The sequence below is a fragment of the Ascaphus truei genome, chromosome 23 (genome assembly GCF_040206685.1).
Source record: "Ascaphus truei isolate aAscTru1 chromosome 23, aAscTru1.hap1, whole genome shotgun sequence".
Classification (NCBI taxonomy): domain Eukaryota; kingdom Metazoa; phylum Chordata; class Amphibia; order Anura; family Ascaphidae; genus Ascaphus; species Ascaphus truei.
Window position 1 is genome coordinate 6712101 of NC_134505.1, and position 26050 is coordinate 6738150.

Sequence of the window (26050 nt, forward strand, 5' to 3'; positions counted from 1 at the left end):
GCCAGCCTCTCTGTGCCTGTCTGCCTGTCTGCCTCTCTGTGCCTGTCTGCCTGTCTGCCTCTCTGTGCCTGTCTGCCTCTCTGTGCCTGTCTGCCTGCCTCTCTGTGCCTGTCTGTCTGCCTCTCTGTGCCTGTCTGCCTGCCTCTCTGTGCCTGCCTGTCTGCCTCTCTGTGCCTGTTTGCCTGCCTCTCTGTGCCTGTCTGTCTGCCTCTCTGTGCCTGTCTGTCTGCCTCTCTGTGCCTGTCTGCCAGTCTGTCCCTGTCTGTCTGCCTCTCTGTGCCTGTCTGCCTCTCTGTGCCTGTCTGCCTGCCTCTCTGTGCCTGTCTGCCTCTCTGTGCCTGTCTGCCTGCCTCTCTGTGCCGGTCTGCCTCTCTGTGCCTGTCTGCCTGCCTCTCTGTGCCTGTCTGCCTGTCTGCCTCTCTGTGCCTGTCTGCCTGCCTCTCTGTGCCTGTCTGTCTGCCTCTCTGTGCCTGTCTGCCTCTCTGTGCCTGTCTGCCTCTCTGTGCCTGTCTGCCTGCCACTCTGTCCCTGTCTGTCTGCCTCTCTGTGCCTGTCTGCCTGTCTCTCTGTGCCTGTCTGTCTGCCACTCTGTCCCTGTCTGTCTGCCTCTCTGTGCCTGTCTGCCTGCCTCTCTGTGCCTGTCTGTTTGCCTTTCTTTGCCTGTCTGCCTGTCTGCCTCTCTGTGCCTGCCTGCCTCTCTGTGCCTGTCTGCCTGTCTGCCTCTTTGTGCCTGCCTCTCTGTGCCTGTCTGCCTGTCTGCCTGTCTGCCTCTCTGTGCCTGTCTGCCTGTCTGCCTCTCTGTGCCTGTCTGCCTCTCTGTGCCTGTCTGCCTGTCTGCCTCTCTGTGCCTGTCTGCCTCTCTGTGCCTGTCTGCCTCTCTGTGCCTGTCTGTTTGCCGGTCTGTGCCTGTCTGCCTCTCTGTGCCTGTCTGCCTGTCTGCCTCTCTGTGCCTGTCTGTCTGCCTCTCTGTGCCTGTCTGTCTGCCTCTCTGTGCCTGTCTGCCAGCCTCTCTGTGCCTGTCTGCCTGTCTGCCTCTCTGTGCCTGTCTGCCTCTCTGTGCCTGTCTGCCTCTCTGTGCCTGTCTGCCTGTCTGCCTCTCTGTGCCTGTCTGCCGCTCTGTGCCTGTCTGCCTGCCTCTCTGTGCCTGTCTGCCTCTCTGTGCCTGTCTGCCTGCCTCTCTGTGCCGGTCTGCCTCTCTGTGCCTGTCTGCCTGCCTCTCTGTGCCTGTCTGCCTGTCTGCCTCTCTGTGCCTGTCTGCCTGCCTCTCTGTGCCTGTCTGTCTGCCTCTCTGTGCCTGTCTGCCTCTCTGTGCCTGTCTGCCTCTCTGTGCCTGTCTGCCTGCCACTCTGTCCCTGTCTGTCTGCCTCTCTGTGCCTGTCTGCCTGCCTCTCTGTGCCTGTCTGCCTGTCTGCCTCTCTGTGCCTGTCTGCCTGCCTCTCTGTGCCTGTCTGTCTGCCTCTCTGTGCCTGTCTGCCTCTCTGTGCCTGTCTGCCTCTCTGTGCCTGTCTGCCTGCCACTCTGTCCCTGTCTGTCTGCCTCTCTGTGCCTGTCTGCCTGTCTCTCTGTGCCTGTCTGTCTGCCACTCTGTCCCTGTCTGCCTGTCTGCCACTCTGTCCCTGTCTGTCTGCCTCTCTGTGCCTGTCTGCCTGCCTCTCTGTGCCTGTCTGTTTGCCTTTCTTTGCCTGTCTGTCTGTCTGCCTCTCTGTGCCTGTCTGTTTGCCGGTCTGTCTGCCTCTCTGTGCCTGTCTGACTGTCTGCCTCTCTGTGCCTGTCTGAATGTCTGCCTCTCTGTGCCTGTTTCTCCCTGTGCCTGCTTGTCTGTGCCCACCTATCCCTGTGCCTCTCTGTGCCCACCTCTCCCTGTGCCTCTCTGTGCCTGCCTCTCTGTGCCCACCTCTCCCTGTGCCTCTCTGTGCCTGCCTCTCTGTGCCCACCTCTCCCTGTGCCTCTCTGTGCCCGCCTCTCTCTGTGCCTGCTTGTCTGTGCCCACCTCTCTCTGTGCCTGCCTCTCTGTGCCCGCCTCTCCCTGTGCCTCTCTGTGCCCGCCTCTCTCTGTGCCCGTCTGTCTGTGCCCACCTCTCCCTGTGCCTCTCTGTGCCTGCCTGTCTGTGCCCACCTCTCACTGTGCCTCTCTGTGCCCACCTCTCCCTGTGCCTCTCTGTGCCCACCTATCTCTGTGCCTGCCTGCCTGCCTGTGCCCACCTCTCCCTTTGCCTCTCTGTGCCTGCCTCTCTCTGTGCCTGCCTCTCTCTGTGCCCGCCTGTCTGTGCCCACCTCTCCCTGTGCCTCTTTGTGCCCGCCTCTCTGTGCCTGCCTGTCTGTGCCCACCTCTCACTGTGCCTCTCTGTGCCCACCTCTCCCTGTGCCTGTCTGTGCCTGCCTCTCCCTGTGCCTGTCTGTGCCTGCCTCTCTCTGTGCCTGCCTGTCTGTGCCCGCCTCTCTCTGTGCCTCTCTCTCTGTGCCCGCCTCTCTCTGTGCCTGCCTGTCTGTGCCCACCTCTTATTGTGCCTCTCTGTGCCCACCTCTCCCTGTGCCTGTCTGTGCCCACCTCTCTCTGTGCCTGACTCTCTCTGTGCCTGCCTGTCTGTGCCCACCTGTCTGTGCCCACCTCTTTCTGTGCCTGTCTGTGCCCACCTGTTTGTGCCCATCTCTCTCTGTGCCTGCCTGTCTGTGCCCACCTGTCTGTGCCCGCCTCTCTCTGTGCCCGCCTCTCTCTGTGCCTGCCTGTCTGTGCCCACCTGTCTGTGCCCGCCTGTCTGTGCCCACCTCTCCCTGTGCCTCTCTGTGCCCACCTCTCCCTGTGCCTGTATGTGCCCGCCTCTCTCTGTGCCTGCCTGTCTGTGCCTCTCTGTGCCCGCCTCTCTCTGTGCCTGTCTGTGCCCACCTCTCTCTGTGCCCGCCTCTCTCTGTGCCTGCCTGTCTGTGCCCACCTGTCTGTGCCTCTCTGTGCCCACCTCTCTCTGTGCCTGTCTGTGCCCACCTCTCTCTGTGCCCGCCTCTCTCTGTGCCTGCCTGTCTGTGCCCACCTGTCTGTGCCTCTCTGTGCCCACCTCTCTCTGTGTCTGTCTGTGCCCACCTCTCTCTGTGCCCGCCTCTCTCTGTGCCTGCCTGTCTGTGCCCACCTGTCTGTGCCTCTCTGTGCCCACCTCTCTCTGTGCCTGTCTGTGCCCACCTCTCTCTGTGCCCGCCTCTCTCTGTGCCTGCCTGTCTGTGCCCGCCTCTCTCTGTGCCTCTCTGTGCCCGCCTCTCTCTGTGCCTGCTTGTCTGTGCCCACCTCTCTCTGTGCCTGCCTCTCTGTGCCCGCCTCTCCCTGTGCCTCTCTGTGCCCACCTCTCCCTGTGCCTCTCTGTGCCCGCCTCTCTCTGTGCCCGTCTGTCTGTGCCCACCTCTCCCTGTGCCTCTCTGTGCCCGCCTCTCTCTGTGCCTGCCTGTCTGTGCCCACCTCTCACTGTGCCTCTCTGTGCCCACCTCTCTCTGTGCCTGCCTGCCTGTTCCCACCTCTCCCTGTGCCTCTCTGTGCCTGCCTCTCTCTGTGCCTGCCTGTCTGTGCCCACCTCTCCCTGTGCCTCTCTGTGCCTGCCTCTCTCTGTGCCTGCCTGTCTGTGCCCACCTCTTACTGTGCCTCTCTGTGCCCACCTCTCCCTGTGCCTGTCTGTGCCCGCCTCTCTCTGTGCCTGACTCTCTCTGTGCCTGCCTGTCTGTGCCCACCTGTCTGTGCCCGCCTCTTTCGGTGCCTGCCTGTCTGTGCCCACCTGTCTGTGCCCGTCTCTCTCTGTGCCTGCCTGTCTGTGCCCACCTGTCTGTGCCCGCCTCTCTCTGTGCCCGCCTCTCTCTGTGCCTGCCTGTCTGTGCCCGCCTGTCTGTGCCCACCTTTCCCTGTGCCTCTCTGTGCCCACCTCTCCCTGTGCCTGTATGTGCCTGCCTCTCTCTGTGCCTGCCTGTCTGTGCCCATCTGTCTGTGCCTCTCTGTGCCCGCCTCTCTCTGTGCCCACCTCTCTCTGTGCCCGCCTCTCTCTGTGCCTGCCTGTCTGTGCCCACCTGTCTGTGCCTCTCTGTGCCCACCTCTCTCTGTGCCTGTCTGTGCCCACCTATCTCTGTGCCCGCCTATCTCTGTACCTGCCTGTCTGTGCCCACCTGTCTGTGCCTCTCTGTGCCCACCTCTCTCTGTGCCTGTCTGTGCCCACCTCTCTCTGTGCCTGTCTGTGCCCACCTCTCTCTGTGCCTGCCTGTCTGTGCCCACCTGTCTGTGCCCGTCTCTCTCTGTGCCTATCTGTGCCCACCTGTCTGTGCCCGCCTCTCTCTGTGCCCGCCTCTCTCTGTGCCTGTCTGTGCCTGTCTGTGCCCACCTGTCTGTGCCCACCTCTCCCTGTGCCTCTCTGTGCCCACCTCTCCCTGTGCCTGTCCGTGCCCGCCTCTCTCTGTGCCTGCCTGTCTGTGCCCACCTGTCTGTGCCTGCATGTCTGTGCCCACCTGTCTGTGCCCACCTCTCCCTGTGCCTCTCTGTGCCCACCTCTCCCTGTGCCTGTCTGTGCCCGCCTCTCTCTGTGCCTGCCTGTCTGTGCCCACCTGTCTGTGCCCGCCTCTCTCTGTGCCTGCCTGTCTGTGCCCACCTGTCTGTGCCCACCTCTCCCTGTGCCTGTCTGTGCCCGCCTCTCTCTGTGCCTGCCTCTCTGTGCCCACCTCTCCCTGTGCCTCTCTGTGCCTGCCTGTCTGTGCCCACCTGTCTGTGCCCACCTCTCCCTGTGCCTGTCTGTGCCCGCCTCTCTCTGTGCCTGCCTGTCTGTGCCCGCCTGTCTGTGCCCGCCTCTCTCTGTGCCTGCCTGTCTGTGCCCACCTGTCTGTGCCCACCTCTCCCTGTGCCTGTCTGTGCCCGCCTCTCTCTGTGCCTGCCTCTCTGTGCCCACCTCTCCCTGTGCCTCTCTGTGCCTGCCTGTCTGTGCCCACCTGTCTGTGCCCGCCTCTCTCTGTGCCTGCCTCTCTGTGCCCACCTCTCCCTGTGCCTCTCTGTGCCTGCCTGTCTGTGCCCACCTGTCTGTGCCCGCCTCTCTCTGTGCCTGCCTCTCTGTGCCCACCTCTCCCTGTGCCTCTCTGTGCCTGCCTGTCTGTGCCCACCTGTCTGTGCCCGCCTCTCTCTGTGCCTGCCTCTCTGTGCCCACCTCTCCCTGTGCCTCTCTGTGCCTGCCTGTCTGTGCCCACCTCTCTCTGTGCCTGCCTCTCTGTGCCCACCTCTCCCTGTGCCTCTCTGTGCCTGCCTGTCTGTGCCCACCTGTCTGTGCCCGCCTCTCTCTGTGCCTGACTCTCTGTGCCCACCTCTCCCTGTGCCTCTCTGTGCCTGCCTGTCTGTGCCCACCTGTCTGTGCCCACCTCTCCCTGTGCCTGTCTGTGCCCGCCTCTCTCTGTGCCTGCCTGTCTGTGCCCGCCTGTCTGTGCCCGCCTCTCTCTGTGCCTGTCTGTGCCCACCTGTCTGTGCCCGCCTCTCTCTGTGCCCGCCTCTGCACAAGTTCTTCCACCCAATGTCCTTGTATGACGCTACATCCAGCGCCCTGTTATACCGCACGGCGATACAACGATCACGTCTCACCTGAATAATCACGGCGCCCCCTAACCTAATAATTATCATTACAACAGGTGGACCGAGTCATCGGGAGAAGAGGAGAGGAAGGAGGGGACATCACTCTGGAAGTGCGCACAAGATCTTATCAAAGCCCACCCAACTATGAGCAGATTAAGATGAGAGGGGTCTGTAGGGACATGGCTTCAGTGATGATCCCCTTGATTGCCCTCCTGCTGCTAATCCCCCCGGTCCCTTCCGACCCCACCCAAAGCTGCCCCCTTTCCTGCCTCTGCTATGACTCCTCTAACTTGGTCGAGTGCCGAGGGCAAGACCTCATCGGTGTCCCCCACCGCCTCCCCCACAGCACGTGGATGCTGGACCTCCGCCAGAACAACCTCAGCCGGCTGGACTCTGGTTCCTTCCAGGCTCTCTGGTCCCTCCGCATCCTCCTCCTCTCGGACAACCGCATAGAGACTATATCCCCCAGGTCCTTCCGCTCGCTGGGCTTCCTGGAGCGCCTGGACCTCTCCGATAACCTCCTCGCCCTCCTGCCCCTCGACTTCTCCTCGGGCCTGGGCTCTCTGCGGGAGCTCAGGGTCCCTTCCAACCGGCTGACGTCTCTGAGCTACGAGAGTCTCCGGCAATTGGAGAGCCTGGAGAAGTTGGACCTGAGCCGCAACTTCTTGGGGTACGTGGAGCAGGGGGCGTTCCGTGGCCTCTCCAGACTCCGCCACCTGCACCTCCAGTCCAACCTTCTCGATGGCGTGCGAGGTGGCTACTTCTTCATGCTGCAGAACCTGGAGCTTCTCGACCTGTCGGACAACAACGTCAGTGGCATCGAGGTGGAGTCCTTCACCTCTCTGCACTCGCTCCGGCTCCTGGTCCTTTCCGGGAACCAGTTGAGCCACCTGAAATTCAAGACCTTCCTCAACCTTCAGACCCCCAGCACTCACATCCAAGTGTCCGGCAACCCCTGGGTGTGTGACTGTGACCTCCAGAGGGTGTTTGGCAAGATCACCAGCGTCAGGCACCTGCACATCGCCGACTACGCCAACTTGACCTGCGCCGGCCCCCCACAGCTGGCTGGAGCTGCGTTGGCCTCGGTGGACAACCAGCTGTGCGTGGCCGAGACTGCCACCGTCCTGGTCATCACCATCACCGTCCTGGTGACGGTCATCGCCGCGATCGTGATGGCGGAGAGGAACCGCAAGAAGGGCCAGGAAAAGAACTGGAACGAGACAGACGGGCCATTCGAAACGCAGGAGAAGTGATCGACGGCACCATATTGGGGGTGGGTGGCCGCTCTCCTGGTGGACCATCTTAACGGACTGGTAGTTGGCCAGTAGACTCAACGCTTACGCCATCCCTGGACCATTGCACTAGCAATAACTCATCATTCAACGTTTCCCCGACTTCCTTTAAGACATTTTCCACTGTGGGTTACTTGAAATAAAAGGCCACGGAGGTTCTCTGAAAGACGAGGACTCCCGGGGCAGGGCAGAGAGGGTGGATGGAATGGTCCCGCAGAAGTCCAAATCCGCCGACGGTCGAGATGCGTCGTGTTGCGCAAGGTCCGAGTTCCTCATGGGTTAAACCGAGGTGGACTGTACAGGGCTTGTCAACACCTCATCGTCTCTTCACGTGCGCAAGGCTCTCTGAAACCTCACAGGTCTCTTCCTCACGTGATTACCAGACAGACGGAAGGAAGGTCCCCGGGATAACAGAGCACGCGGGAGAGCCGGTGTATGCGACGATACATTGTATGGTCCCAAAAAACAAATCTTTAATTCATTAATTACAATTAAAAAAAAGGTGCATATAATAAAACAAACGAAGGTTAAAAATGATCAAGATAGCTAATCGCTAAAACACCAATGGGACTAGAACCCTATAGAACGTTATATATATATATATACTAGCTTTTGTGCTTCTGTGTGTGTCTGTCTGTGTGTGTGTCTCCCCCCGCTGCCGAAACATGCCCCCCCCCCTGCTGGCGGCACATCTCTCTGTGCTGCTGTGGCATGTCCCCTCGCTGCCGACACATCTACCCTCCCACCCCCCCCACCCCCCCCGCTGACACATCTCCCATCCCCCCCCCCCCCCCGCTGGCACATCTCCCCCGCACATCTCACATCACACACACAGAGACACACACACAGCCCCGATCCGGGCAAGGACACGCCCCCTCCCTTAGGCTGAGGCCCCAGTACCTCCTCTGCACGCGCGCCCGCGAGACTGGAGGCGCGTGCAGCCGATTCCCCGGTCTGCAGTGAGCTGCAGGAAGAGAGACCGGGAGGGGGGGGGGGGGGACGTGGCCATGACGTCACCCGGCAGGTTCGCCCTCATTGGCTGAACCGCCGGGGGGCGTGGCCTAGCGCTCCGTCGCGAGTCCCGCTCTCAATTCTATTGAGACACTTAGAATGTCCATAATTTGGGAGGCGAGTCACATTGGAAGCTCAAAATAGTTGCGTTGACCTACAAATCCGCAGCAGAACGTCCAGCGAACGTTTCGTTGTGGTACGTGGTGCCGTTTCTGAGATTCCGATGCTTCGGACATACAAACAAACGGAATCCAACTTAGAATTATAGTGTAGATGTGATTTGCAGCGAGCATTAGCTTACAGGGGGACCATGTCATGTGGTTTTGAAGCAAAAGGTGGCACTGTGTGCTCATTTTCATGTCATTTCCCAGAATCCCTTGCTGCAGTGGAAGCGCTGTGTGCTGGGGGATAATGGGGAAAGGCGGGGTTGCATGTCATTTCCCAGAATCCCTTGCTGCAGTGGAAGCACTGTGTGCTGGGTGATAATGGTGAAAGGTGGGGTTGCAGACCTGCCTAAGACATGCAAATGAGCATAGAGTTATATTTCCATTTGCTATATGCTATACTGCGAAGGGTTTTTGTCACATTTTTTACTCACCATAACATACGTACGTGTGCGTGTGTGCGTGTCAAAATTAACCCATTAACCACGTCCCTGTCATTAGGTCACTTTGCCCCTATGTGGGACTGTCCCTTTAACCCATTAAACACGTCCCTGTCATTAGGTCACTTTGCCCCTACGTGGGACTGACCCTTTAACCCATTAAACACGTCCCTGTCATTAGGTCACTTTGCCCCTACGTGGGACTGACCCTTTAACCCATTAAACACGTCCCTGTCATTAGGTCACTTTGCCCCTACGTGGGACTGTCCCTTTAACACGTCCCTGTCATTAGGTCACTTTGCCCCTACGTGGGACTGACCCTTTAACCCATTAAACACGTCCCTGTCATTAGGTCACTTTGCCCCTACGTGGGACTGACCCTTTAACCCATTAAACATTAAACACTTTGCCCCTATGTGGGACTGTCCCTTTAACCCATTAAACACGTCCCTGTCATTAGGTCACTTTGCCCCTACGTGGGACTGACCCTTTAACCCCTTAAACACGTCCCTGTCATTAGGTCACTTTGCCCCTACGTGGGACTGTCCCTTTAACACGTCCCTGTCATTAGGTCACTTTGCCCCTACGTGGGACTGACCCTTTAACCCATTAAACACGTCCCTGTCATTAGGTCACTTTGCCCCTACGTGGTACTGACCCTTTAACCCATTAAACACGTCCCTGTCATTAGGTCACTTTGCCCCTACGTGGGACTGTCCCTTTAACACGTCCCTGTCATTAGGTCACTTTGCCCCTACGTGGGACTGACCCTTTAACCCATTAAACACGTCCCTGTCATTAGGTCACTTTGCCCCTACGTGGGACTGACCCTTTAACCCATTAAACACGTCCCTGTCATTAGGTCACTTTGCCCCTACGTGGGACTGTCCCTTTAACCCATTAAACACGTCCCTGACATTAGGTCACTTTGCCCCTACGTGGGACTGACCCTTTAACCCATTAAACACGTCCCTGTCATTAGGTCACTTTGCCCCTACGTGGGACTGACCCTTTAACCCATTAAACACGTCCCTGTCATTAGGTCACTTTGCCCCTACGTGGGACTGACCCTTTAACCCATTAAACACATCCCTGTCATTAGGTCACTTTGCCCCTACGTGGGACTGTCCCTTTAACCCATTAACACGTCCCTGTCATTAGGTCACTTTGCCCCTACGTGGGACTGACCCTTTAACCCATCCCTGTCATTAGGTCACTTTGCTCCTAGGTGGGACTGACCCTTTAACCCATTAAACACGTCCCTGTCATTAGGTCACTTTGCCCCTACGTGGGACTGACCCTTTAACCCATTAAACACGTCCCTGTCATTAGGTCACTTTGCCCCTACGTGGGACTGACCCTTTAACCCATTACACACGTCCCTGTCATTAGGTCACTTTGCTCCTACGTGGGACTGACCCTTTAACCCATTAACACGTCCCTGTCATTAGGTCACTTTGCCCCTACGTGGGACTGTCCCTTTAACCCATTACAAACGTCCCTGTCATTAGGTCACTTTGCCCCTACGTGGGTTGCCCCTTTAACCCATTAACACGTCCCTGTCATTAGGTCACTTTGCCCCTACGTGGGACTGTCCCTTTAACCCATTGCACACGTCCCTGTCATTAGGTCACTTTGCCCCTATGTGGGACTGTCCCTTTAACCCATTAACACGTCCCTGTCATTAGGTCACTTTGCCCCTACGTGGGACTGTCCCTTTAACCCATTAACACGTCCCTGTCACTAGGTCACTTTGCCCCTACGTGGGACTGTCCCTTTAACCCATTAAACACGTCCCTGTCACTAGGTCACTTTGCCCCTACGTGGGACTGTCCCTTTAACCCATTAACACTTTCCTTCATGGACCAGGCCGAGCAGGGGGCCTTCCCCCTTTTCCATTGGTAGATTACTCTTCCTCGCGTGGACAGTGCTTCCCAAACCTCACAGGTCTCTTCCTCGCGTGTACAGATGTTCCCATCCCCTCGCTGGTCTCTTCTTCGTGCGTACAGCACTTTAAACACCTTACAGGTCTCTTCTTCACGACACGTGAAGGGGAGACCTGTGAGGTTTGGGAAGCTGTATACATGTGAAGAAGAGACCTGTAAGGTTTGGGAAAGCTCTGTCCATGTGAAGAAGAGACCTGTGAGGTTTGGGAAAGCTCTGTCCATGTGAAGAAGAGACCTGGGAGGTTTGGGAAGTTCTGTACACGTGAAGAAGAGCCCTGGGAGGTTTGGGAAAGCTCTGTACACGTGAAGAGACCTGTGAGGTTTGGGAAGCTCTGTACATGTGAAGAAGAGACCTGTGAGGTTCGGAAAGCTGTGTACATTTGAAGAAGAGACCTGTGAGGTTAGGAAAGCTGTGTACATTTGAAGAAGAGACCTGTGAGGATTGGAAAGCTGTGTACATGTGAAGAAGAGACCTGTGAGGTTTGGGAAAGCTCTGTCCATGTGAAGAAGAGACCTGTGAGGTTTGGGAAAGCTCTGTCCATGTGAAGAAGAGACCTGGGAGGTTTGGGAAGCTTTGTCCACGTGAAGAGACCTGTGAGGTTTGGGAAGCTCTGTACATGTGAAGAAGAGACCTGTGAGGATTGGAAAGCTGTGTACATGTGAAGAAGAGACCTGTGAGGTTTGGGAAAGCTCTGTACATGTGAAGAAGAGACCTGTGAGGTTTGGGAAGCTCTGTACACGTAAAGAGAGAGAGAGAGTGTGTGTGTGTGTGTGTGTGTGTGTGTGTGTGTGTGTGTGTGTGTGTGTGTGTGTGTGTGTGTGTGTGTGTGTGTGTGTGTGTGTGTGTGTGTGTGTGTGTGTGTGTGTGTGTGTGTGTGTGTGTGTGTGTGTGTGTGTGTGTGTGTGTGTGTGTGTGTGTGTGTGTGTGTGTGTGTGTGTGTGTGTGTGTGTGTGTGTGTGTGTGTGTGTGTGTGTGTGTGTGTGTGTGTGTGTGTGTGTGTAGTGTTCCGTGTGCTACCCTATTAAACGTTTCTCGTTGTGGAGACGGTGTTACCCGGCTGTATGCTTCTGCTTCTCTACAACTGCGATATAATGCGTTACTGAGGGGGCCCGGAACCCTAACAAGGCCGGTCCTGCCGGGTCGGGCCAGAGTTCCTGTAGGGACGTCACAGTATTACCAGGTCTGTTCTGCAGGAATTGCTTGAAGCGCAGGGTCATACTCTGCATCCATTTATATTGCAGGGAGCTGGGTTCAGAACAAATGGGTCCACACACAAATGTACCGGGGGCTTTAAGGACGGATCCAACAGTCCCAGGTAATAAAAAAACCCGCCCAACATTTTACCCACCACGGAAATGTGACACATTTAACCAAACGATTTAAAAATACCGGTCAAGAGTAAGGTCTCAATGTTCTTCATTTATCCCATTGAACACGTCCCTGTCATTAGGTCACTTTGCCCCTACGTGGGACTGTCCCTTTAACCCATTAAACACGTCCCTGTCATTAGGTCACTTTGCCCCTACGTGGGACTGACCCTTTAACCCATTAACCACGTCCCTGTCATTAGGTCACTTTGCCCCTACGTGGGACTGACCCTTTAACCCATTACACACGTCCCTGTCATTAGGTCACTTTGCTCCTACGTGGGACTGACCCTTTAACCCATTAAACACGTCCCTGTCATTAGGTCACTTTGCCCCTACGTGGGACTGACCCTTTAACCCATTAAACACGTCCCTGTCATTAGGTCACTTTGCTCCTACGTGGGACTGACCCTTTAACCCATTACACACGTCCCTGTCATTAGGTCACTTTGCTCCTACGTGGGACTGACCCTTTAATCCATTAAACACGTCCCTGTCATTAGGTCACTTTGCCCCTACGTGGGACTGACCCTTTAACCCATTACACATGTCCCTGTCATTAGGTCACTTTGCCCCTACGTGGGACTGACCCTTTAATCCATTAAACACGTCCCTGTCATTAGGTCACTTTGCCCCTACGTGGGACTGTCCCTTTAACCCATTAAACACGTCCTTGTCATTAGGTCACTTTGCCCCTACGTGGGACTCTCCCTTTAACCCATTAATCACGTCCCTGTCATTAGGTCACTTTGCCCCTACGTGGGACTGTCCCTTTAACCCATTAAACACGTCCCTGTCATTAGGTCACTTTGCCCCTACGTGGGACTGACCCTTTAACCCATTAACCACGTCCCTGTCATTAGGTCACTTTGCCCCTACGTGGGACTGACCCTTTAACCCATTACACACGTCCCTGTCATTAGGTCACTTTGCTCCTACGTGGGACTGACCCTTTAACCCATTAAACACGTCCCTGTCATTAGGTCACTTTGCCCCTACGTGGGACTGACCCTTTAACCCATTAAACACGTCCCTGTCATTAGGTCACTTTGCTCCTACGTGGGACTGACCCTTTAACCCATTACACACGTCCCTGTCATTAGGTCACTTTGCTCCTACGTGGGACTGACCCTTTAATCCATTAAACACGTCCCTGTCATTAGGTCACTTTGCCCCTACGTGGGACTGACCCTTTAACCCATTACACATGTCCCTGTCATTAGGTCACTTTGCCCCTACGTGGGACTGACCCTTTAATCCATTAAACACGTCCCTGTCATTAGGTCACTTTGCCCCTACGTGGGACTGTCCCTTTAACCCATTAAACACGTCCTTGTCATTAGGTCACTTTGCCCCTACGTGGGACTCTCCCTTTAACCCATTAATCACGTCCCTGTCATTAGGTCACTTTGCCCCTACGTGGGACTGTCCCTTTAACCCATTAAACACGTCCCTGTCATTAGGTCACTTTGCCCCTACGTGGGACTGACCCTTTAACCCATTAAACACGCCCCTGTCATTAGGACAGACTGCTCTTGCCAACACAAGGTGATGCGGTCACACGGCTCTTGACCAGCCGTACAGATCTCCAATCCCCAAGTTTGTGTCTTGCCCAAAGTAAAAATGGCGGCCTCGTCCAATTGATTCACTCTACCTGTCCACTTGTAAGAGGTGCGTAGTGCCACGCCTGCCAGCCTTTGTCGTGGGAGCGGCCCCAACCTACACATGCTATTCCTCCCTCTCTCACATGGCACCGCAAAAAAAGTCTAACCTTCGTAGTGGGAGTGAGACCCAACCACAGATACCCTCAACATTCCCGTGGCCCTCACGCTCTGCCGAGCACCCCCCATCCCCCCCCTCTCCCACAAAAACCTTCAGACAACATTCGGAGTTTTTTTTACGTTAAGTTTCGTTTTATTTTACAGGCAAGTTAACCCTTTTGCCGCCGGATTCCGGAGGTCAAAGGGTCGGCGCTCTCCCCCAGCACGGGAAAAAAAAATAAAAAAACAGGAGGGGGGAAAAAAACAAAAATCAAACAAATAAAATAAAAATAAAACAAACTTCACGCAAAAGAAGAAAAAGAAAGATGGGGAAAATAACACGGAAAACCCCGTTCTGAAGGAACGCCATACCGGGGGGAAAAGGGAGCGTGTGAAGCCCGGACCGGTTACAAACAAAAATGGCGCCCGCTCTCCAACCCCTCCCCCACCGGCGACGGACCGGACCGGCCAGTTATCAACACAGCGTGTGCGCCTGTCACGTGTGATTAGCCGCAGAGCGCGCCCGCCATTGACAGGGTGGAGGAGGGGATGGGGGGGGGGGGTCTAGTCCAGGATCTAAGCGCTCCCCCCTCCACCCCCCCCCCCCCAATCCCTCCCTATCCAATTCGCTCTTAGCTACTGGGATGAGCCGGAGATAGCTAGCCCACCCCCCCTTCTCCCGTGGGGGGGGGAGGGGGAAGAGGAGGCCCGGCGTCTGTGGTGGGCTCAGGATGACGCGCTGGTCTCTTTCTGTGGCGGCTGGAATTGGGGTCGCGGAACCCCCTTCTGACTTTCGATATCTCTAAAGTGTTTCTCGACCTGGAAAGGAGACAAAGGGGGCGAGAGGTCAGGCTTCCTGCCTCGCCCATTTTTTCTTCTTCTTCTACATAGGCCCAAAAGCCTGCACTAGAGTGTCCTATTTCTTCCCACTTGGGCCTCCACCGAGCCGTTTCCCATGCAGGCTCGTCAGCGACGCAGGAAGAGGGGTGGGGACTTCCTTTTTGGGGAAATAAGGGTATCGGCAGCGGAGGGGTATCTTTAGCGTGGGTTCTTAGCCACGACGAGGTCACGCGGTGTGTTACTGACGTGACGATACGATAACCCCCCCCCCCCCCATCACCGCTGTAAGAAACCAATTGTCCAGGAGTGCAGGGACTCGTTTTTGGGGGTGAGGGCGTTGCACGTACAAAAATACTTACACCCAGTACCCTGGTATTAAGATGTAGACACCCCACTAAAAGGGCGCGGTGTAACCCTGAAACGCTGCAGGTTCTGTTCAGAATAAATATGCCGGATTGGATCAAACCGAAAATCGATGAGACGAGTTCTCCGGGTGTTCGGTCCGGCAACTCATCGTTACGATCCATTTCCAATCCCCTATACATCCACCCCCCCCCCCCCCCCACCATACTCACTATTTTGCGTACGTGGCTCAGTGCGCTGCCTTCTTTGCCTTTACAGTTGTCCACTTGGTACGGGGGAGAGATGACCACGTCCTCCATCACCACGATGTTCTTCTCCTGCCACTTACAATCTTTCATTCTGAGACAGAGAAAAGAAAAAGGAGGAGGAGGAGGAGAAGAGGAGAAGAGAGGAGAGAAGGAGAGGAGGAGAAGAGAGGAGAGAGGAGAAGAGAGGAGAGGAGGAGAAGAGAGGAGGAGGAGAAGAAGAGAGGAGGAGAGAAGAGGAGAAGAGAGGAGAAGAGAGGAGAAGAGAGGACAAGAAGAAGACGAGAAGAGAAGAAGACGAGAAGAGAAGAAGACGAGAAGAGAAGAAGACGAGGAGAGGAGAGAGAGATTACAACCGAATGCCATGAGAAGAACGGTAGGTGTTGGGGACAAAATGGACATGATCACACAGTCTGTCCTCGGTTGACAAAATGACAAGTGATTCAAGATTCATTGGCTATTGTCCAACGGGAACCCAGCTAGAAGAGACCTCTCACCACAAGGTGAAGAGGACGCAGCTTGTAGAGACCTCACCACAAGGCGACAACGGGAACCCAACCTGTTGTATGTTCAACAATGGGAACCCATCTAGAAAAGACCTCTCACCACAAGGCAACAACGAGACCCCAGCAACAAGAGACCTCTCACCACAAGTCGACAACGAGACCCCAGCAACAAGAGACCTCTCACCACAAGGCGACAATGAGACCCCAGCAACAAGAGACCTCTCACCACAAGGCGACAATGAGACCCCAGCAACAAGAGACCTCTCACCACAAGGCGACAACGGTAACCCACCTAGCAGAGACCTCACCACAAGGCGACAACGGGAACCCAACCTGTTGTATGTTCAACAATGGGAACCCATCTAGAAAAGACCTCTCACCACAAGGCAACAACGAGACCCCAGCAACAAGAGACCTCTCACCACAAGTCGACAACGAGACCCCAGCAACAAGAGACCTCTCACCACAAGGTGACAATGAGACCCCAGCAACAAGAGACCTCTCACCACAAGGCGACAATGAGACCCCAGCAACAAGAGACCTCTCACCACAAGGCGACAATGAGACCCCAGCAACAAGAGACCTCTCACCACAAGGCGACAACGGTAACCCACCTAGCAGAGACCTCACCACAAGGTGACAACGGGAACCCACCTAGCAGAGACCTCTTACCACAATGAGACAACGGGAACCCACCTAGCAGAGACCTCTCACCACAATGAGACAACGGGAACCCACCTAGCAGAGACCTCTCACCACAATGAGACAACGGGAACCCACCTAGCAGAGACCTCACCACAAGGTGACAACGGGAACCCACCTAGCAGAGACCTCACCACAAGGTGAAGAGGACGCACCAACAAGAGACCTCTCACCACGGGGTGCACTGGTCCTCACAGGACGCCAGTGACAGACAGGGGTCCCATGTACTGAGGTTCACTGGTTATGTCCCTCACACAGACAGAAGGGAGCAGTGGCTCATGGGAAAAGCACAGGCTAACAGACAAGAAGGTACTTCGACATATTCGTAGGCAAGTTTTCCACTTTAGGGAGACAACAGGACACTCGGATAGGACATTCAACTCTTTATACCCTATAAAAACTTCCCTCCTCCAAGGCTCTTCACTCCTCTCCTCCTCCTACATCTCTGTCCTCATCTCCCGCCATGTCCCATGAGCCTCTAGTGAACCCCAGAACGAGTACTACACCATGCCCGTGTCCCACAGGCAATTACTACGCAAGTGATACTACTTACAAAACACTAGGGCACTACACCCCCCCTCCCCCCACATCTGAGGCCTTTCGGACGGGGGCTTGCGTTTGACTCACGTCTTGTGTATGGTCTGGAATAGCTGCTGCCCGTCCAGGGAGACTCCGGCGCTGATGGCGTACGCCTGGCTCATCTTTTCCTCCTTCTCCAACCGGGCTCTGCTGGCGAGCTGTGGGGAGGGACGGTATTCGAGTGTGAGTGAGGGGGCTCGGTTGGCGAGCTGTGGGGAGGGACGGTACATGAGTGAGTGAGAGGGCTCTGCTGGCGATCTGAGGGGAGGGACGATACGTAAGTGAGTGGGCTCTGCTGGCGGTCTGAGGGGAGGGACGGTACGTATGTGAGTGGGCTCTGCTGGCGGTCTGAGGGGAGGGACGGTACGTAAGTGAGTGGGCTCTGCTGGCGGTCTGAGGGGAGGGACGGTATGTGAGTGAGTGGGCTCTGCTGGCGAGCTGAGGGACGGTACGTGAGTGAGTGGGCTCTGCTGGCGAGCTGAGGGACGGTACGTGAGTGAGTGGGCTCTGCTGGCGAGCTGAGGGACGGTACGTGAGTGGGCTCTGCTGGCAAGCTGCGGGGAGGGACGGTACGTGAGTGCGAGTGCTCTGCTGACGAGGGACGGTACGCGAGTGTGAGTGAGAGTGCTCAGCTGGTGTCCTTACCTTGTTGATGTTGAGAGATGCTAGGGGCGGAGGGGTTTGCGTCCGATCGTTTAGCACCTCCACGTCGGACACATACTGCAGGTTGAGCAGCAGGATGTCGGCATGGTTAGGCTTCCCACTGGACGAGGGGCACTCTGAAAACGTGGGGGGTTAAGGAGACACGACAGCACCGGAGTGCCCAACCTGTACTAACCGCACCTCCCACCCCGGGACATCTCACAAACCCCCATCTGATCTTAACCCTGTCACTGCCATTAGTACACTTTGCCCCTAGGAGAGACTGACCCCTTAACCATGTCACTGCCATTAGTACACTTTGCCCCTAGGAGAGACTGACCCCTTAACCCTGTCACTGCCATTAGTACACTTTGCCCCTAGGAGAGACTGACCCCTTAACCATGTCACTGCCATTAGTACACTTTGCCCCTAGGAGGGACTGACCCCTTAACCATGTCACTGCCATTAGTACACTCTGCCCCTAGGAGGGACTGACCCCTTAACCATGTCACTGCCATTAGTACACTTTGCCCCTAGGAGGGACTGACCCCTTAACCATGTCACTGCCATTAGTACACTTTGCCCCGTAGGAGAGACTGACCCCTTAACCATGTCACTGCCATTAGTACACTTTGCCCCTAGGAGAGACTGACCCCTTAACCCTGTCACAGCCATTAGTACACTTTGCCTCTAGGAGAGACTGACCCCTTAACCATGTCACTGCCATTAGTACACTTTGCCCCTAGGCTTGACTGACCCTTTAAACATGTCACTGCCATTAGTACACTTTGCCCCTAGGAGGGACTGACCCCTTAACCATGTCACTGCCATTAGTACACTTTGCCCCTAGGAGGGACTGACCCCTTAACCATGTCACTGCCATTAGTACACTTTGCCCCTAGGAGGGACTGACCCCTTAACCATGTCACTGCCATTAGTACACTTTGCCCCTAGGAGGGACTGACCCCTTAACCATGTCACTGCCATTAGTACACTTTGCCCCTAGGAGGGACTGACCCCTTAACCATGTCACTGCCATTAGTACACTTTGCCCCGTAGGAGAGACTGACCCCTTAACCATGTTACTGCCATTAGTACACTTTGCCCCTAGGAGAGACTGACCCCTTAACCCTGTCACAGCCATTAGTACACTTTGCCTCTAGGAGGGACTGACCCTTTAAACATGTCACTGCCATTAGTACACTTTGCCCCTAGGAGGGACTGACCCCTTAACCATGTCACTGCCATTAGTACACTTTGCCCCTAGGAGAGACTGACCCCTTAACCATGTCACTGCCATTAGTACACTTTGCCCCTAGGAGAGACTGACCCCTTAACCATGTCACTGCCATTAGTACACTTTGCCCCTAGGAGAGACTGACCCCTTAACCCTGTCACTGCCATTAGTACACTTTGCCCCTAGGAGGGACTGACCCTTTAAACATGTCACTGCCATTAGTACACTTTGCCCCTAGGAGGGACTGACCCCTTAACCATGTCACTGCCATTAGTACACTTTGCCCCTAGGAGGGACTGACCCCTTAACCCTGTCACTGCCATTAGTACACTTTGCCCCTAGGAGAGACTGACCCCTTAACCCTGTCACTGCCATTAGTACACTTTGCCCCTAGGAGAGACTGACCCCTTAACCCTGTCACTGCCATTAGTACACTTTGCCCCTAGGAGAGACTGACCCCTTAACCATGTCACTGCCATTAGTACACTGTGCCCCTAGGAGGGACTGACCCCTTAACCATGTCACTGCCATTAGTACACTTTGCCCCTAGGAGGGACTGACCCCTTAACCATGTCACTGCCATTAGTACACTTTGCCCCTAGGAGGGACTGACCCTTTAAACATGTCACTGCCATTAGTACACTTTGCCCCTAGGAGGGACTGACCCCTTAACCATGTCACTGCCATTAGTACACTTTGCCCCTAGGAGGGACTGACCCCTTAACCCTGTCACTGCCATTAGTACACTTTGCCCCTAGGAGAGACTGACCCCTTAACCATGTCACTGCCATTAGTACACTTTGCCCCTAGGAGGGACTGACCCCTTAACCATGTCACTGCCATTAGTACACTTTGCCCCTAGGAGGGACTGACCCCTTAACCATGTCACTGCCATTAGTACACTTTGCCCCGTAGGAGAGACTGACCCCTTAACCATGTCACTGCCATTAGTACACTTCGCCCCTAGGAGGGACTGACCCCTTAACCATGTCACTGACGTTAGTACACTTTGCCCCGTAGGAGAGACTGACCCCTTAACCATGTCACTGCCATTAGTACACTTTGCCCCTAGGAGGGACTGACCCCTTAACCATGTCACTGCCATTAGTACACTTTGCCCCTAGGAGGGACTGACCCCTTAACCATGTCACTGCCATTAGTACACTTTGCCCCGTAGGAGAGACTGACCCCTTAACCATGTCACTGCCATTAGTACACTTTGCCCCTAGGAGGGACTGACCCCTTAACCATGTCACTGACGTTAGTACACTTTGCCCCGTAGGAGAGACTGACCCCTTAACCATGTCACTGCCATTAGTACACTTTGCCCCTAGGAGAGACTGACCCCTTAACCCTGTCACAGCCATTAGTACACTTTGCCCCTAGGAGGGACTGACCCTTTAAACATGTCACTGCCATTAGTACACTTTCCCCTAGGAGGGACTGACCCTTTAAACATGTCACTGCCATTAGTACACTTTGCCCCTAGGAGGGACTGACCCCTTAACCATGTCACTGCCATTAGTACACTTTGCCCCTAGGAGGGACTGACCCCTTAACCATGTCACTGCCATTAGTACACTTTGCCCCGTAGGAGAGACTGACCCCTTAACCATGTCACTGCCATTAGTACACTTTGCCCCTAGGAGGGACTGACCCCTTAACCATGTCACTGCCATTAGTACACTTTGCCCCGTAGGAGAGACTGACCCCTTAACCATGTCACTGCCATTAGTACACTTTGCCCCTAGGAGAGACTGACCCCTTAACCCTGTCACAGCCATTAGTACACTTTGCCTCTAGGAGAGACTGACCCCTTAACCATGTCACTGCCATTAGTACACTTTGCCCCTAGGCTTGACTGACCCTTTAAACATGTCACTGCCATTAGTACACTTTGCCCCTAGGAGGGACTGACCCCTTAACCATGTCACTGCCATTAGTACACTTTGCCCCTAGGAGGGACTGACCCCTTAACCATGTCACTGCCATTAGTACACTTTGCCCCTAGGAGGGACTGACCCCTTAACCATGTCACTGCCATTAGTACACTTTGCCCCTAGGAGGGACTGACCCCTTAACCATGTCACTGCCATTAGTACACTTTGCCCCTAGGAGGGACTGACCCCTTAACCATGTCACTGCCATTAGTACACTTTGCCCCGTAGGAGAGACTGACCCCTTAACCATGTTACTGCCATTAGTACACTTTGCCCCTAGGAGAGACTGACCCCTTAACCCTGTCACAGCCATTAGTACACTTTGCCTCTAGGAGGGACTGACCCTTTAAACATGTCACTGCCATTAGTACACTTTGCCCCTAGGAGGGACTGACCCCTTAACCATGTCACTGCCATTAGTACACTTTGCCCCTAGGAGAGACTGACCCCTTAACCATGTCACTGCCATTAGTACACTTTGCCCCTAGGAGAGACTGACCCCTTAACCATGTCACTGCCATTAGTACACTTTGCCCCTAGGAGAGACTGACCCCTTAACCCTGTCACTGCCATTAGTACACTTTGCCCCTAGGAGGGACTGACCCTTTAAACATGTCACTGCCATTAGTACACTTTGCCCCTAGGAGGGACTGACCCCTTAACCATGTCACTGCCATTAGTACACTTTGCCCCTAGGAGGGACTGACCCCTTAACCCTGTCACTGCCATTAGTACACTTTGCCCCTAGGAGAGACTGACCCCTTAACCCTGTCACTGCCATTAGTACACTTTGCCCCTAGGAGAGACTGACCCCTTAACCCTGTCACTGCCATTAGTACACTTTGCCCCTAGGAGAGACTGACCCCTTAACCATGTCACTGCCATTAGTACACTGTGCCCCTAGGAGGGACTGACCCCTTAACCATGTCACTGCCATTAGTACACTTTGCCCCTAGGAGGGACTGACCCCTTAACCATGTCACTGCCATTAGTACACTTTGCCCCTAGGAGGGACTGACCCTTTAAACATGTCACTGCCATTAGTACACTTTGCCCCTAGGAGGGACTGACCCCTTAACCATGTCACTGCCATTAGTACACTTTGCCCCTAGGAGGGACTGACCCCTTAACCCTGTCACTGCCATTAGTACACTTTGCCCCTAGGAGAGACTGACCCCTTAACCATGTCACTGCCATTAGTACACTTTGCCCCTAGGAGGGACTGACCCCTTAACCATGTCACTGCCATTAGTACACTTTGCCCCTAGGAGGGACTGACCCCTTAACCATGTCACTGCCATTAGTACACTTTGCCCCGTAGGAGAGACTGACCCCTTAACCATGTCACTGCCATTAGTACACTTCGCCCCTAGGAGGGACTGACCCCTTAACCATGTCACTGACGTTAGTACACTTTGCCCCGTAGGAGAGACTGACCCCTTAACCATGTCACTGCCATTAGTACACTTTGCCCCTAGGAGGGACTGACCCCTTAACCATGTCACTGCCATTAGTACACTTTGCCCCTAGGAGGGACTGACCCCTTAACCATGTCACTGCCATTAGTACACTTTGCCCCGTAGGAGAGACTGACCCCTTAACCATGTCACTGCCATTAGTACACTTTGCCCCTAGGAGGGACTGACCCCTTAACCATGTCACTGACGTTAGTACACTTTGCCCCGTAGGAGAGACTGACCCCTTAACCATGTCACTGCCATTAGTACACTTTGCCCCTAGGAGAGACTGACCCCTTAACCCTGTCACAGCCATTAGTACACTTTGCCCCTAGGAGGGACTGACCCTTTAAACATGTCACTGCCATTAGTACACTTTCCCCTAGGAGGGACTGACCCTTTAAACATGTCACTGCCATTAGTACACTTTGCCCCTAGGAGGGACTGACCCCTTAACCATGTCACTGCCATTAGTACACTTTGCCCCTAGGAGGGACTGACCCCTTAACCATGTCACTGCCATTAGCACACTTTGCCCCTAGGAGGGACTGACCCCTTAACCATGTCACTGCCATTAGTACACTTTGCCCCTAGGAGGGACTGACCCCTTAACCCTGTCACTGCCATTAGTACACTTTGCCCCTAGGAGGGACTGACCCCTTAACCATGTCACTAGTACACTTTGCCCCTAGGAGAGACTGACCCCTTAACCATGACACTGCCATTAGTACACTTTGCCCCTAGGAGGGACTGACCCCTTAACCATGTCACTGCCATTAGTACACTTTGCCCCTAGGAGAGACTGACCCCGTAAAGTCTACCTTGTGTTTTTGAAATGAAACCCCTGGATATCACAGTTACCCTCTAACACACAGGGAGAAGTATCTGCGCATGGAGCTGGTAACTCGGATAAATACCCCGCCTGCTGCTCCTGCCGTCACTGGGAAATATTACTGTCCATGTTTCATTTCGCTGGGTAACAGGTGACACCTGCCTTATAAACCCCCACCCTGTCCCCATTCTCCTGTTACTGCCCCGCCTCTCTCGCCCCCATCACAAACCCTAAATACAGTGCACCCCTCCCCAATGCATCTAGCCTACGCTCAGGGTCCCCTTAAACTAGGGGTGGCCAACTCCAGTCCTCAAGGGCAACCAACAGGTCACAACGACTGTGCTGAAGCAGGGATGTCCTGAAAACCTGGACTTGCTGGTGGACCTTGACTGGAGTTGGCCACCCTGCCTTAAACCACCTCAAAAAAAGGGCCCGCTGCCCCCTAACCCCACATCCCACCTAAAGAACAATGGCTCCCCAGCCTCCTGGTGCCACAAAGCCGCGTGGCCTCTCCCGCGTGTCCTGCCCCCGCGTGCCCACCTCTTACCCCGATCCTAATGCCCTCACTCGCGCACTGTACCCCCTCCTCACCCCAACAGCCCCCAGCCCTAAATATCCATCATCTGCCCCCCCCCCCCACACCTAAAACCCTTATGCCCCAAGTCCATAGGGTCTCACACCTCTAATATCCTCCACCCCTTGCTCACAATCTCTCCCCATTTCTCCCATGTTACCCCCACTCAATCCCTCCTATACCACCTCCTTGCCAATTCCCCCGTCCTACACCTCTCCCCACTCGCAAACCTCCCATGTAATGTCCCCCCCACAGCGCCACTTCCTCTCCCGTCCCCCCACAACTCCCCCTTCTCCACTTCCTCCTCCCCAACTCCCCCCTCCACTACAACTCCCACTCCTCTCACCTGTTGACCCTCCACTTCCTCTCCCCTCACCTGTCCTCCCCATGACACATACCTGTCCCCATCCAACCCTTCACCTTTCCCCATACCTCACCTCTTCCCCTTTGCCTGTCCATCCCCACCTCCCCGGTCCCCATCCCACCCCTCTCCCCACACACCTCCCCTCTAACCTGTCCCCCCACTTCCGTACCACCCCTATACCAATACCTGTCCCCCCCACACCTCCCCTATCTGTCCCCATCCCACCCACTCCCTTTGCCTGTCCCCCCCACGCCTCCCTTCTCTCCATCCCACCCCTCTCCTCTCACACCCACCATTTGCCTGTCCCCCCACACCTCCCCTTTCCCCATCCTACCCCTCTCACCATACCTCTACTCTCCCCACACACCTCCCCTCTCCCCATTTCTTTCACCCCACACCTGCCCTGTCCCCCCACTCCCCTCAACCCATACCTGTCCCCCCACACCAGCACTCTCCCCATACCTGCCCACATTCCATCCCTCTCCCTTCACCTGTCCCCCCTGTCAAACCATACCTGTCCACCCCATAACTGTCCCCATCCAACCCCTCACCTTTCCCCATACATCGCCACTCCCTTTCCCTCCCCTATCCCCAAACCACCCATCGCCTCTCCCCCCACTTCCGTACCACCCCTACCCCCCCCCCACTCCGCATACCTGTCCCCATCCCACCTACCTCCCCCCTTCCCATACAACCCATCGCCTTTCCCCATACCTCTCCCCCTCGCACCTCCCCATACCTTTCCCCTTACACCTCCTCTCCCCATCCCACCTCTCTCACCATACCTCTCGTCTGCCCACACACCTCTCCTCTCTCCCTCCCCTGTCCCCATCCCACCCCTCAACCCCCACTTCTGTACCACCCTTCGACCCATACCTGTCCCCCCACACCTCCCCTCTCCCATACCACTCCTTGCCTTTCCCCATACCTCTCCCCTCCTCACACCTCCTCTCCCCATACAATCCCTCGCCTTTCCCCATACCTCTCCCCTCCCCCATACCACTCCTTGCCTTTCCCCATACCTCTCCCCTCCCCTCCTCCCCTCTCCCCATACAACCCCTCGCCTTTCCCCAAACCTGTCCCCCAAACACCTATCCCCATCCAAACCCACACCTCGCCTCTCCCGTCCTCTCCCCCTTTGCCTGTCCCTCCCCAGTCCCCATCCCTCTCTCCTCACCCCCACTTCCGTACCTCCCTCTCCCCATCTCCGCATACCTGTCCCCCCCCACCTCCCCCGTCGCCTCTCCCCATACCTGTCCCCCTCGCCTCTCCCCATACCTGTCCCCCTCGCCTCTCCCCATACCTGTCCCCCTCGCCTCATCTGTCCCCTCGCCTCTCGCCATACCTGTCCCCCTCGCCTCTCCCCATACCTGTCCCCCTCGCCTCTCCCCATACCTGTCCCCTCGCCTCTCGCCATACCTGTCCCCCTCGCCTCTCCCCATACCTGTCCCCCTCGCCTCTCCCCATACCTGTCCCCTCGCCTCTCGCCATACCTGTCCCCTCGCCTCTCGCCATACCTGTCCCCCTCGCCTCATCTGTCCCCTCGCCTCTCCCCATACCTGTCCCCCTCGCCTCACCTGTCCCCATCCCACCCCTCGCCCCACACCTCCCCTCTGTCAGGATACTGAGCGCCAGCATCTTGCTCTGGTAGTCGAAGGCCAGCACCTCCCCGTGCAGCCGCTGCTCCTGGCAGGTCCTGCAGGACACCTGGCTCCCGACACTAAAGTATTCCCCCGGAGCCGCCATCTTCCCCGCACCGCGCCAGCAGCCGGCCACTAGCGTGCGTAACGTGCCCGTTCCGGCGCGCGATGACGTCCGCCGCCGCGCGCCGTCCCACGGCGCGACGTGTCCGCTCTGCGACGCCATCTTGGGAGGGGCACGGCCCGGCATCTGGATCCGCCATCTTGTAGAGGGCATTCCTTTCGTTGGACGAGGTGTAGCCACCATGGTGGATGCTGGGCCGCCGCCATGTTGTGGAGGGCAGCAGGATAGACGTTAGGGCGGCCATCTTGTGGCTGGATCCTCCGAGGTCTGATGGGGATATCGCCTCAGTGTTTAGGAAGAGAGGGGATTGATGAAGGTGTCCGCCATCTTGTGGTTGGATCCGACATGTTGTGGAGAGCATTATATTATAGTGTTTGGAGAGAGGGGGGGGGTCCGCCATCTTGTGGTTGGCGCTCCATGTCCTTAAAGGGGTCGCCAGGCCCTTGGGGATT

The 26050-nt window shown here is 55.9% G+C and overlaps 2 protein-coding genes across 5 annotated transcripts in view; one reads left to right on the forward strand and one right to left on the reverse strand.

Moving 5' to 3' along the window:
- The window catches only part of LOC142473178 (uncharacterized), a 22565-nt gene extending 11141 nt beyond the window's left edge, over positions 1-11424 (forward strand). For all 3 annotated transcript variants that reach the window (XM_075580362.1, XM_075580363.1, XM_075580364.1), the window contains exons 2-3: positions 5629-9221; positions 9641-11424. In XM_075580362.1, coding sequence (XP_075436477.1) covers positions 5629-6825 — 1197 coding nt within the window. In that variant the 3' untranslated portion in view covers positions 6826-9221; positions 9641-11424. The remainder of the gene's footprint in view (positions 1-5628; positions 9222-9640) is intronic.
- Positions 11425-13681: 2257 nt separating this feature from the next.
- Positions 13682-25650, reverse strand: LSM12 (LSM12 homolog). 2 transcript variants are annotated; one of them, XM_075580365.1, is made up of 5 exons: positions 25460-25650; positions 17434-17567; positions 16837-16997; positions 14969-15095; positions 13682-14372 (listed from the first exon to the last, which is right to left on the reverse strand). In XM_075580365.1, the coding sequence occupies exons 1-5, from the start codon at positions 25578-25580 to the stop codon at positions 14280-14282; spliced, it is 636 nt and encodes a 211-aa protein (XP_075436480.1). In that variant the 5' UTR covers positions 25581-25650; the 3' UTR covers positions 13682-14279. The 2 variants fall into 2 exon arrangements, with proteins under 2 accessions (XP_075436480.1, XP_075436481.1); XM_075580366.1 differs by having other exon boundaries at positions 16837-16946; positions 25460-25647.
- Between the last annotated feature and the right edge of the window lie 400 nt (positions 25651-26050).